The sequence below is a fragment of the Argentina silus genome (genome assembly GCF_951799395.1).
Source record: "Argentina silus genome assembly, chromosome: 10".
Classification (NCBI taxonomy): domain Eukaryota; kingdom Metazoa; phylum Chordata; class Actinopteri; order Argentiniformes; family Argentinidae; genus Argentina; species Argentina silus.
In genome coordinates, this window is record NC_139664.1 from 6994202 (window position 1) to 7007954 (window position 13753).

The 13753-nt window shown below is 42.9% G+C and overlaps 3 protein-coding genes across 5 annotated transcripts; 2 read left to right on the top strand and 1 right to left on the bottom strand.

Annotated features, from left to right (window-relative positions):
- Window positions 1–1560: 1560 nt before the first annotated feature.
- Window positions 1561–4504, top strand: tlr21 (toll-like receptor 21; the record flags this gene model as incomplete). Its single annotated transcript, XM_083678608.1, has 1 exon — window positions 1561–4504. One exon carries the CDS (start codon window positions 1561–1563, stop codon window positions 4501–4503), a length of 2943 nt encoding a protein of 980 aa, XP_083534734.1. The 3' UTR covers window position 4504.
- Window positions 4505–5955: 1451 nt separating this feature from the next.
- Window positions 5956–9033, bottom strand: prr19 (proline rich 19; the record flags this gene model as incomplete). Its single annotated transcript, XM_083679682.1, has 4 exons — window positions 8968–9033; window positions 7216–8634; window positions 6880–7034; window positions 5956–6606 (listed from the first exon to the last, which is right to left on the bottom strand). The coding sequence occupies exons 2-4, from the start codon at window positions 8618–8620 to the stop codon at window positions 5956–5958; spliced, it is 2211 nt and encodes a 736-aa protein (XP_083535808.1). The 5' UTR covers window positions 8621–8634; window positions 8968–9033.
- Window positions 8529–13051, top strand: pafah1b3 (platelet-activating factor acetylhydrolase, isoform Ib, gamma subunit). 3 transcript variants are annotated; one of them, XM_083679685.1, is made up of 6 exons: window positions 8529–8658; window positions 10209–10301; window positions 10576–10665; window positions 10822–10938; window positions 11143–11265; window positions 11746–13051. In XM_083679685.1, exons 2-6 carry the CDS (start codon window positions 10221–10223, stop codon window positions 12004–12006), a joined length of 672 nt encoding a protein of 223 aa, XP_083535811.1. In that variant the 5' UTR covers window positions 8529–8658; window positions 10209–10220; the 3' UTR covers window positions 12007–13051. The 3 variants fall into 3 exon arrangements, with proteins under 3 accessions (XP_083535811.1, XP_083535809.1, XP_083535810.1); XM_083679683.1 differs by having other exon boundaries at window positions 8549–8567; XM_083679684.1 differs by lacking the exon at window positions 8529–8658 and adding an exon at window positions 9381–9917.
- Window positions 13052–13753: the final 702 nt, after the last annotated feature.

Here is a 13753-nt window from a genome sequence, read left to right on the forward strand (position 1 = left end):
TCTTTCTCTTTTCTGGAAATCGTGTCTGCCTATAGACAAGGAGAGAGCATTCAGATTATAGCAGGAAAAATCAGTACAAAGCCCTTTGAACAGGTAAGGCTGCAAGAACAACTGGACTCAATTTTCAATTTAAGGTCAACCATGACTCAACCATATGATTTCTCTTGACGCCTATTTCTTTATTTCCATGTAGTTAGATGACTTGTGTAAGTTTCAGAGCTGTATCTACAGTAATTTATTCTTGTTTTATTTATTTGTTTACTTACTTATTTGCATATAAATGTAAACATGATATGTTACAATAAGGAATTGAAAGAGAAAAACAAGTGCAATAATGGGGAGCAATAAAAGGGCTCGCGGGTAACTACAGGATATACAATAGCACACAACCAAACGTCTTAAACATGATTTTCACAGAGGTTATAAAGTCTGTTATATACAATTATATACTGTTATATGATAGCTACTGTATATTACTATTTTGATCAGGGATGGGATCTATTCCATTTCCATTCAGGAAATTCATTTATCCAGGCATTTCAAGAACTATAAAGTGTGACTTTTTTTTCAGTGAGGATCTTTCAATTCTTAGATTAGAATTTCAATTCACTTTCTAAATTTGAATTCACTGAATGTGAATATAATTGACCCAACCCTGAGTGTTGACACTGTGAGATACGCAGTATTGGCAAACAGGATTAAACTTAGTCCGTCTTTCTGTTTTAAGAAAACTTTCTGTATTAATCTCAGCACGCAATGTGGGTCATATGGATTTGTCAGGAAGTATTTGTTCAGAGGGATGTGAAAGCCGCTACAGCAGGGGAACTGAGAGATGTGGCTGACTGCACTGATTAATTTTTCTCTACAAAACATGTGTTGTCATGTCTAAACATGTGCTTATGGATACATTATTACTCCAATGTGTTGTTGATTGTAGAACTGTATCTTCATACTGCAGTGCAGTGTATAGTAGATAGACATAGGTGACAGGGGTCATAAAACAATATTTCAGACAAACTGATTGTACTGAACATTACAAAAAGTTTCTGATTATCATTTCTTTTTTTATTGTTGCAGCTTGAAAATAAAAAATAAATAAAATCCAAAAAATAAAAAGAAATAACATTTTAAAAAAAATCATTTTGAAATACAATATGCTTCAGTATGAGATGTTTCCATTCCTGAGGTAGCACACAACATTCAATTTGATAACATGTCATTGAATAAATACTTGCACTTATTAGATATGACTATGACTAGATGTGTGCATACAAGTCACTTGATGATTGTTAATTCGTTAACTGTGTCTTCCCTCCCTTCTTTTAGCTGGCGCTCTCACCACCATGCTCACCTGATGGACAGCCAAACAGCCTCACTCAGGAAGTCACGTTGTTATGACTGATTTGAAGAACACAATTTAAATAAGTGCATTCATTTTCCTTGCAAAGGGTACAACATTCCTGGAGTATGATTTTGTTTTTCAAGGACAATATTACACTGGAAAGATTTAAGACCCAAGAGCATCATTAGATACACAAGCCAGACAGTATGGTAGGTTGGATGTGCCACATATTAGTGGTAGTGGCAGTTGTTGTCCAATGCCTAGAGAGCTATAGCTTCAGGAATTGCATTGAGGATGCAAACTCCTTCCACACAAAATTCACTTGTATTCATCGCCCGGCACTGAAGATTTCTGACTTTGTAGATGACCTACCACCCTCTGCCACCAACGTTATAATTACCCTAAACCTGCTGAGCAACATATCCAACAAAGCCTTTGCTCACCTTCCCAACCTCCGGAACCTGGTGATGGACCGCAACCAATTGAAAACCATAGACAACAAGGCTTTCCATAATCTGGGCCACCTAAAAAGTTTAAACCTGTCCTGTAACAGGATATCACAACTCAGCCCCTTGGTGTTTGATGATCTTCATAATCTCACCTACCTCTACATGACTAATAACTTACTTCAGAGACTCCCTCCACATATTTTCTCTCATGTTCCCAATCTGGACACACTGATATTACGGCAGAACTGTCTGGACAATTTCTCTGCAGTGGCTGAATCTTTGACTCCCCTACAGAACCTGACGCATCTAGACCTGTGCTTTAATAATCTAATGTCTCTCCAGCACTCTAAAGGTATAGGTCTACCTAAGTCTCTCACCACCCTGTATCTCTGTAGAAACAAACTCCTCACATTAGCTTGTGAGTACGGGTTCCTTAGCCAAATCAACTTGCTTGATCTCTCTTATAATGAACATCTCACTTCAAGGGCTTTCCAAGGTGTGGATTTGAGTAGTATAAACTATCTGCGTTTGCGTTCAACCAACGTCACAGTGCCAGAGCTTTTAAATGTCAGCAATGTCAGAGCGAATCACATAGATTACTCTGGTATGGGTTTAAAGAGTTTAAAGAGTTTAAAGGAGTTCTGCCAGCTGTTGAGGAGTAAAGTCCACTTTGTTAAGCGATTGAACTTGGGAAGCAATGGGATCCAGTATTTGGGGAAGAACACACTGTCCTACTGTCCATCAATCACAGGCTCCTTGGAACTTCCCCTAAACCAGCTGAAGAACTTAAGCTGCCTCCCGTTTCTCAAAGGACAGGGTCAGATAAAGAACTTCAGTGTAGAGCATAACCACATCACCTCCCTAATATCCTGCAGAGGGAAGAGCCTCTCTTTCCCTAATCTGACAGAGCTGAGCTACCGCTACAATCGCATACTCAAAGTCAGCTCTTTTGCCTTCCATCACACACCAAATATTAAGACCCTAAAACTCAACATAAACACCATTGCCTATCTTGACCGTAAGGCTCTCAAGGGTCTGAGTAATCTTGTCACACTCCGTCTGGACAATAACCTCTTGACAGATCTGTTTAACGATAGCTTTGCAGATCTGCATAGCTTGCAAACCCTTAACCTACGTAACAACCACATTGCTGTCATTTTCAACTTGACATTTAATTCTCTAAAAAATCTGACTACCTTGGATCTTGGTGGGAACAAAATCACTAGATTCAGTAGGTTGGCCCTTGTAGGACTAAAAAAACTATTGAAACTTTACCTGGATGGCAACAACCTCAAACAGATTGACAGTGCTCAGTTTGGAACGTTCCAAGGAACACTCGAAGTGCTTGATCTACAGAGGAATCAAATCCGCTACCTGTCTGAAAAAAAAAACTCTCCATTTGTCAATTTAACCAAGCTCCGTGACCTGAAATTGGACGGGCAGATACCCTATGGCATCACTTTATTGCCTCGTGGTTTTTTCCGTGGCCTCAACTCCCTCCGATCTCTTTACCTCACCAACAACCACATCACCAGTTTGGCATCAGATGCTTTTGATGATCTGACCAGCTTGATATTCCTCACACTGGACAACTCGTGTGCCGGGGTGGTGCAGCTTCAGCCGGGTGTCTTCAAAAACCTGAAGAATTTGACCACGCTGATAGCTGAGAACATGGGCATCCAGTCAGTCTCAAAAGAGGTTTTTGGGAATTTGACAAGGCTGCAGACCCTGCATCTGAACCACAATGTGATGCAGACCTTAGATGTGGACGTGCTTGAGGCTCTCCCCAAGCTGCGTTATCTCGACATACGTAACATTCCTCTCAGCTGTACCTGCCCCAACAATGACCTGCAGAACTGGACCTTGAACAACCAGAGAGTCCAGTTGGTCTACCTCTACAATCTGCCTTGCCCAGACAACTCAAAATACTACTTCCGCAATTTTGACACCAAGGTTTGCTACCTAGACCTGGGGGAGTACCTTTTCATCAGCACAAGCATTGTTGCTTTCCTGGTGACTATAATTCCGCTACTCTACACCAAACTGTACTGGAAACTGAGGTACAGCTGCTATGTGTTCCGCTCTTGGTTTGGAGAACACTGGCGCAGACTGAGGGAAGAAGAGGAAGAGTGCAAATATGATGCATTCATCTCCTACAACTCGGCGGATGAACACTGGGTATTGGACCAGCTGCTGCCCAATCTCGAGGGGAATGGATCCTCTTTCAAGCTCTGCCTGCACCACCGCGACTTTGAGCTAGGCCGTGACATCGTGGACAACATTGTCTCAGCTGTATATGGCAGTCGCAAGACCATCTGCGTGGTGAGCAGGCATTTTCTGCGCAGTGAGTGGTGCTCCCTGGAGATCCAGCTGGCTAGCTACAGGCTGTTCCATGAGCTCCGGGATGTCCTCCTGCTCGTCTTCCTGGAGCCCATCCCAGAGAGGCAACTTTCGGCCTACCACCGCATGAGGAAGATAATGCTGAAGAAGACCTACCTGCAGTGGCCTGGGTCAGACTGCACCGACCCAACACAGGCCCAAGACCTGTTCTGGAACAAACTGAGGCGAGCACTTAGGAGTGGGAGCAGCAGGTTTGAACAGGTGGAAAAAAAGGAAGAGAGAAAGGAGGAACAGGAAGCTGACTATAGGGAGAGGGAGTATTTGATCAATCAGCCACCTACAAATGACGAAAACTGTTACTTAATGCCTTGAAGAGGGATCAGAGAATATCCTTTGCCCTGGTTGACTTGATCCTGACATTGACTTGTAATGTGTCATGACTGCTATAATAAGCTGAAGGTAGAATTTCAGCAGTGTAATTTCTTTTCTTCAATGATAGTATAGCTTACATAAGCTCAATTCAATTGTGAAATACATTCTTAACTCAAGAATCAATTGTTATAATATATCATATTATTTAACGGTGCAGCAATTTTGTGCGTTGCTGCCCTCTGTGGCCATTCTGAAAATATTTTAATAGCAGCAAATAGTTAATATCCTTGTAAACAACCAAAATGTAAAAATGATCAATTCTCCATGGCATTGATTCCACAAGATGTTGGAAACATTCCTTTGAGATTCTGGTCCATGATGACATGATTGCACCACGCAATTCCTGCAGATTTTTCAGGTGCACTTTCAAGCTGTGAATCTCCCATTCTACCACATCCCAAAGTTGTTCTATTGGATTCAGACCCGGTGACTGGGAAGGCCACTGAAGAACACTGAACTCATTGTCATGTTCATGAAACCAGTTTGAGATGACTGTAGCTTTGTGACATGGTGCATTATCATGCTGGAAGTAGCCATTAGAAGATGGGTAAATTGTGGCCATGAAGGGATGCACATGGTCAGCAACAATACTCAAATAGGCTGTGGCATTCAAGCGATGATTGGTATTAACAAGCCCAAGAAAACATTCCCCACACCATTACACCACCTCCACCATGAGAAGGTATACAGGTGTTGCTAATAAAGTGTTCGGTGAGTGTATAGTAAAACACGTTGGTAAATATCCCTGCCTTAACTCTTGATGAAGTTTAGTTCACGGTAAAACAAATGTTTTAATACAAATCTCCAGGTTGAGAACAATACAACTGCAATGCATTTCATTTACAGGTTTTATTCAGTCTTGTGTGGATTTATCATGGAGGACAACACTCCCCTGCATACGCTAATATGCTTATCATCTGTGCTAAAGCATACCTGCTTTTCTGAAATAATAAAAAGTAGTCTGTGGGTCCATTTACAAAGGGAACCAGTGGATATATTATATATTGTTTTTCAATATTCATTAAGACTTCTGTCAAACACGCACAGTATATCTATGGAACTGTACCTTGAAGCTTCAATAGTTGACTAACCCACTGTAGCTGTGTCTTGCATTAGTTGTTTTACTGTCTCTGTATGTCCTTGCATGCGTCAAGAATTCATACAATAAAAAACAATTCTCAAATGTTGCAAATTATGCATAATTGTGCCTTCACTGCCCTGAATGAGTTGTTTACCCATGTCACACATGAAAATATATCTTTTAGTAGTCATTTTCTCTCTGACTCCCCAACTCATATTTCAAGAACAACATTTCCTAACTACTGTCCTATGTCTGTCTGCATATCTTAGGAAGATGTAGCCAAAATTGTGTGCGCAGTGTGCATGTGGAAATCAGTATAGTCTCATTCGGGGGAAGGACCAGTGCTCAGGGCTGAGCAAGGCAGGCTGGGGGGTCAGGCGAGGGGAATGGCCTCTCTCTAGCATGTGGGAGGGGGGATAGTAGGTCATGTCAGGAGGATGGTGGGACCTGGGGCTGGTTGTGTGGTGGTTGAAACGATAAAAAGGCTGGAGCTGATGGCTATCTTGTGGATGGTGGGCTGGGGCAATCAATGAACCATCAAAATGGCTCCTTTCAAGTTCAAATGGATTTTGCTGCTGTGTTAAGTGACTGAAGTCTCTGGTGTGTCCATCTGATGGTCCTGAAGAGTACTGCAGTAATGGCTGAATGCTCCTCTGATGACAGAAAGGCCCTCCATTTCTCTCTCTCACTGCTTCTGTCTGGTTCAGAAAGCTCAGATCTGGGTCATACCTCCAGTTTTCAAAGGATGTATGTTTCATTGTGAATCCTCCGTCCCAAGGCTGAAGTGGACCAGCTTGTGCTCCCCAATGTGAGGCAGGAGGGGGGGTGAAAATATGGTGGGGAGACAAGGCACCAGAGGGCTGAAAGTCCATGAGGAATTGTGAAGAGGAAGAGGGCCTCAACAGCTCCCCAATCAGTTCCCCAACCTGCTCCACACTGGGGTTGGTACTCCATGGAACAGCCTAGAAAGGAGAAAATTATGAGGCATTTAGTTTGTTATCTTAAAGTATTGTAAAGAAATAGTGATGGCTGACCAATGTCTCACAAAAAAACAACGCTGTTCATTAATAGAGGAGGGAAATGTATCAACAATGTTTGAACTGGGCGTATCCCATCCCAGCTCTATTATTCCAAATGACTAGGCATTTAAGTGAAGTAAACTATCATGACAATAACCAATACTGTAGTGGGTTGATTCACTAGTAATATAATAGCCAAGGGTCCTCTGCTCTAACCCTTTCGTGGCCTTGCTGTGGTTCACTATGGGGCTGAGGTGGGGTCACCCTGAGGGGGCACAGCTGCTTCCTCCTCCTCTTGTGGGTTGCTGTCCACTGGGGGTCGAGGCACAGCTGCTCCACACTGCCCACTCCAAAACCACCATCAAATGGAGCTGTAAAAAATAAATTGTTCTTTAAGCGCCCAATATGGTGGCATGTATTTATACCATGAATATTTTAATGCATTCAGATGAACAATATCATTAGGTAAAGTATGATAAAGAGTATCTGACTATATCCCAATGCTGTAGATATACACATCCACATAATTATAGCAACTCATGAGAGCCTTACCTGCAGGACAGACCCCTACTGCATCCACACTGGTCGGCACCATGCTCCTCCCCTGGCCTGCCCTGGAGGGGCCTGTGGCTAAGCTGAGGTGTCGCTGCACCATAAGGAGGTTGTCCTGGAGCTGGAGACCATGCCTCTCCCGTAGGGCCTGCAGCAGCACTTCCCTGCTCTCCACCACCAGGTGTCGCCTGCGGAGCAGCGGCAGCTCGAGAGACTTGCACAGACGCGCTGCCAAAGCACTGACAGGGTTGGGGGCTGTCTGCTGATAGCCCAAGGTTTCGCTGCCTCCAGCACTGGCCAATGGGGAGGACTCTGTTTGGTTTGGGCTGGGTCTGCCAAGCTGTGAGTGAGGGTGTAGTAGAGGTCCTTGGATTTGGGGGGTCTGCTCCAGAGAGAGGACATTAAACTGGCCCTTTGCCCTCTCGTTACCATTTGCTTCACTGAGAGAAAGTTGTGACTCTCTGTCTGTTTCAGAGACCACAGGCCTTGACTCCTTGCTCATGGTTGCGGCCACATGTGAGGGACTATCTGTGGACGATAGCATGACAACATCGCTCTCTGATAATGTCAGACCGCGTTGGTGTATCTGTCTCTGCCCTGGTGTGATACCTGATTCTTGGCTGTTAGAATGACTGGCTAAATTCTCATTCTCCTCTTGACAAACCTGAATGGATGCATTTTTCCTTCCTACATCCTCCTGTGAATCCCCACAAGAACACTTACAAGCTCCTCTTTCTAAATTAGACCTACACTCAAGCTTGTGGGCCTTTGTAGTACTAGTAGCCCTTTCTGGCATCCCTTTATAAGGGGCTTCCTCATTATTATTATCACCTATATCAGAATCATGCCTGCGAGAGGGCAGAAGGGTAGAGGTCAGAAGGGGAGGAGCGATGCTGTTCTTTTTTCGTCCACCATGCTGCCCAAGATTTTCCAATTTCCTCTGTTCACTCAGCAAGCGCTCAATGTCGATGGACTTTACCTCGTGGTTGAACAGGCCATGATGCCCTGTGAGGCGGTTGTCTGTGATGATGCTGGGCTCCTGGGCTGCAGGGAAGACTCTGGCGAATGCTACATCTCTCCGTGGAGGAGAGCGGGAGTTGCTTTGACAGCAGCCATGGCAGTTGTCCTTCTCTTTAGTGCTTTGGTGATGACGGTGGTGGTGGTAGGATCTGCTCTTCCACCCTCCCTCTGCTCCGCCTTGTAACTGACTCCTCTCCTTGCGTGATTTCAGCCGTTTGATCTTGTGTTTCTGGCTGTGTTGTACATCAATGTTTTTAGTGTTGCCTGAAGAGCAGGGGCAGTTTGAAATGGATCTGTTGTTTTTTTCTGTAGACTTGAAGTGCTTGCTGAAGGTATGCATGACATTCTGCTTGTCCGTTAGAGCTCTGCTATGTGAATGACTCATTATGGGGCAGATTTCTGGGGGCACAGAGAAGATAAAAGGTAAGTAAGAGAAATGGGCAAATGTAGCATACACTTTAGGGATTTTTGTTAAAATAAAGAAACATAGTAATAGATAAATAAAAAAATACATATTTTAAAAGCAGATCATGCATCGTTCGGTATGAGACCTCTGCAGAGAAATGTTACTCTCTTATGAGCAAGCTAGCAAGTAAGATAATTTGATCATCATTTCATGCAATACGTTTCGACAGCAAGGATAGCTACCTTTGAAAATGCATTAGAATATTAAGTTGCTTAACTTGATATAGCTATCTAATTAATCCCAACAGCGGCCAAAAAATTACTTACCTAAAGACAGAATTGGCACACAGAATAGGCACAGGTGCAGCAAATTAAAGTGAAATGAAAAATGACCCCGCCTTGATACAATTACTGCATTTGCCAGTGATGTGGAGAAAGAAACCTGTAGACAGCTATCTAGCAATAAGCAAGCATTTAATATCAACGAAACAATGCTGCCAGCTAGTCAAGTAAGTTAGCTAGCTAGCCTCTTTACTAGTAAACAACATTCTAGCTTTCTTTGCATTTAAAAGTTTGGTTGCCCAGCAACGTGCCAGGGAATGCTGTCACAGCCATTCTCACCCAAAATGTCTTTACCACAGAAATGCAGATTTACTATCTGGTCATGAAAAAACCCACCTTCTGTAAAAGGTCCCCGGAGTGGACTTCAACACATTATCATCCACTGTCATGCACATGATTGACACCACACCTTGAGACAGGTGTGATATTTCTGGTGACGTGAACATCCTCCCCACACCTCTAGCTCGTTCCTGATGAGAATAGTTTGCAGCAGATGAGATCAATGAAACGACACTGTCAAATTGACATTTACAAACAAATTTTAAATCCTTCACCAGAGTCAACACAATTGAATTGCAAGATAATCGCACACCAATCATTTAGCAACATTTTAGATTTCTATCAGTTAATCTGCGCAGCATTCTGCTCACCGAACCTCGTGAAGCACAATCAATGGACGATTCCAAAGCAGGCGTTGAGGGGGTAGAATTTATTTTGTGTCTTAGACTATTTCCTTTCTTTTTTGTCTCTTTTATGTCATACTTCTTATATGAACTTAACTCTAGTGTGGCTTATGAAATCTGAGTTTTTTATTATCAAGTGCCATATCTGCGAAAAAATTGCAATGCAAGGCGAAATATTTCACCCATTGGTCATTGGTATATTCTGAAGTGACAGAAAATTTACTTTCAGGAACTGTATCAGGCGGATTTACGGTATTGTAGCCTAATTGTTTTTTAAATCTATAGAGGTTATTATTTGAATGAGTCTACAATCTGTTCTCACGTCTTTATGTTACATACAGGCTACATACATTTTGATCTTAAGGGTAATGCGCCTAGATTGGCTTGACTGTGCATCCTCGTGGTTAGGAGAGCAAGCATTACAGCTAGCTAGCTCTCATGAAAACGTCATGCTCTGCATTTAATGTGCATGGTTCATGTTTAATTTAATTCCCTACGTATGCATGCTCGATTTTGCATTCACATTGCATTCACATTTCACAGACAGCCAAAGGGATGAGCGCAGGAGACTCCAACCCCGCCGCCACACCCACTCCTTGCGTGGACACTCAAGGGGATGGACGATGGATGTCTTTGGTATGTACTAGGCCTACAGTATCTGTCCAGTCTTTAATATGTCTATTTGTGTGGGAGAAAAATGTCACAAAAAAGTGTCACAAAACATTTCATATGAGTGCAAAGTCCGTATGTAAACTACAGTCAATATTATCAAAATATTGGGCTTCATGCATGCATTCAAAGCAGTCCCAAGACATTGCATTTATCAGGAGTCTACTATATGGACTTGAGAAGAAATAAATTGTAGTCTTTGAAGGGATTTTAACAGTTGTTTCTCTCCTACTACCCACAGCACAACCGCTTTGTGTCTGACAGCAAGGACAAGGAACCTGATGTCCTGTTTGTTGGAGACTCTCTTGTTCAGCTCTTGCACCAGTTTGAGGTAACTTATATGCACAGACTGGATCTTAGTGCAGAAATTATGGATCTTAGTGCATTCATAGGTAATTGATGCAGTAACTGCAACTAACAAGTCTTGGATTATAGGTGAAACCCTTGTGTTGTGTATGTTATGTGGTATTTTTATTATTTTTGCCAGGTGTGGCGAGAGCTGTTCTCCCCACTCCACGCCCTCAACTTTGGGGTGGGTGGTGATGCCACACAGCACGTCTTGTGGAGACTGAGCAATGGAGAGCTGGACCACATCAGCCCCAAGGTACGCTTGAGGGCGACACATTGGTTCTGTTGACAGTGCAAGTGTGGTTCAGCAAACACTGTTCATTGGTCAGATAAAGACCCCTCAACTTAATACACACACTTTCAATGGATTAATGTGTTAATTCAGTCCAGTAGGCTCAATCTGGGGTTATTATGAAACCTCTACAGGTTTTTGTTTACGTTTCTTCTCCGCCTCCTCCAGGTAGTGGTGCTGTGGGTGGGCACCAACAATCATGGTAACACAGCGGAACAGGTCTGTGGAGGCATCATGGCCATAGTCCAACTCATCAACGACAAGCTACCCCATGCCCATACCCTCATACTGGTAGGTCTCTCAATCAATGTCCTTTAGTTCTGTGTCTATGGCACCAGTGTAGTTAGTTGCAGTGAGCAAAGTAGGTTTCCAGAAAGTAGGTTTCCTGTAAATGTTATGGTTTATTCGGCGGCGCCAAATATGGCTGCCCTGTGCCCAGAGCCCAGAGCTCTGTGTGGCGTGTGCTGTGTGTGTGTGTTGTCTCTGGAGTGGGCGTGCACGTGTCAAATTCCTACAATTGATGAGAATTGATTGCATGGCCAAATAAAGAGTCTTCTTCTTCTTCTTCTTCTTCTTCTTCTTCTTCTTCTTCTTCTTCTTCTTCTTCTTCTTCTTCTTCTAAAATGACTGTTCAAACATTGTTCCTCCTCCCCTTAGCCTGGCTGTTGTCCTTGCAGGGTTTCAGTTGTTTGATCTTGTGTGTGAAACTGTCCTATGCATAAAGTGTGTTCTTGGCATCCACCACTGACTTTGTGTGTCTGTCATGCACAGGGGGTGCTGCCAAGGGGTAAGCTGCCCAACCCACTGCGGGAGAAGAATGCCCAGGTCAACCGGCTGGTCCAGGAGGCCGTGTCCTCTCTCCCCCACGCGTCGCTCCTCAATGTAGACCCGGGCTTTGTGCACTCTGACGGGAACATCTCCCACCAGGACCTGTATGACTACCTCCACCTCACCCCTCAGGCCTACCAGGCTGTGTGCCAACCCCTACACGCCCACCTCAAGTCCCTGCTAGACAGACCAGCTGAGAACTGAAGGTCAATGACCGTCTCACTTACCGACTCACTACTGTAGTACTCACTACTGGTTCTGGAGAGCTATATTGTGCAGGGTTTGGTTCCAGCACAGCTCTATAACATCATGTTCGACTAATTACCGAATCATCAAGACGTTCAGTTGAACCAGATGTGATATAGTAACTGGTACACCATCTAGCTCTCCTGGACCAGGGTTAGTGACCACTGCACTAGTGTTTATGGGACCATGATTTACGACCAAAATGTCTTGAGTAGAGGATTATAAAGCACTAATAGGATCGGTCGGATCTGACATCTAAACACCATTGAAGATTTCATTGAGCTGATTTGAGAGATTATGTCTTTCTCTTTAATTGTAATGCTGTATGGTGACTGCTGCACACTATGCCAGTATCTCTCTTTTCTAGCTACAGATTGAAGGCTGCCTCACAGAAAGGTTAAAGAAATCTCAAACACTATCATACTAAATGGACAGATTTTGTTTTGTTATTTAAATCCCCTTAATTGTATTTGTTGTTTGCTACAGCACATATATATATATATATATATATAGTTTTTTCATAAAGATCACACATGCATAATTGAGTAGGCCACCTGGCACTTGTTTACCCTATTACCCTATTTCATCTGTTTCCTTATAAAACCTACCCCATTGCTTTTTGTTACCTGTGGCTATTTTTATTGCAAGCACACCTACCCTGAATTTGTCTTCTTTGGTCAATAGAAGTGAAAGGGTATGATGTTTTTTGAGAGAATGTTATAAGACTATTTCAATGTAGTACAGAGTACATACAGGTATGTTCTTAGTTGGGCAAGATGGTGTACATGGATGTGTGAAAGCTAGCTTGCGCGATACTCTTTATTCAAACTGTCACTTCAAGAGCCTTTAAAAGACTGCTTTCACTGTTTGTATTTAAACTTCTAATGTAGTGCGTACTGGGCCTCTGTGCTTGATGAGGGTTATGTTGCTGAACTTGAATGATGTTTGTGGAATAAGATGAATCTGTGATGTCGAATGCATTAAAACCAAGGAAAGCTTATAATATGTGTGGACATTACTTCACTTGTTCTTCAGGAAGCCTGACACCCGAACCCTCAAAGTAGTGGGTACAGCAAGAGTTCACACGCCTACACGATAGAGATTTATTGGATTTGGATGACCGATCTGTTCTATACCCATATAGTTACTGTGAGCACATCCAAAATACCTGTGTTGAGTTATGCCTGAACCGAGGACCACAAACACAGAATTGTCTGGTCACACGGTGATGTGGTAAGAAGATGGATAAATCTTGCCCTGTCCCCTGTTAGTTTGGTTGGTACTGTTACCACAGTGTGGTTAGTTGGCAGGGTCTGTCTCCAAGTTGTATTTGTTTACCTGTACCCTTCCTTGCAACACATCCAGAAAGTCCAAGTCTAAATATCCCTGTAAAAAGTCCCTTTTTTTTTCAGAGAGGCTACTCACAACCTTGACTGATTACAGGAATCCTGCTAACCATTATGCTGGATGTTCATGTTTTGTGATACTCAATGTAAGATTTCACTCAGAGCAAATGGAGTTCCCCTATCTGCATTGCTTCAATAAAGATTTGGACAGCTAGAGAAAGATTGTATTGTGTTGTACAATAATATTAGAAAATGTGTTTCATAAAACCGTAACCAATAATATTTTTATAGAGAACACAAACAACACGACATATTCATGCGACTCACACTTTTTTTTCATGTCTTCAGGTTAATTGAAG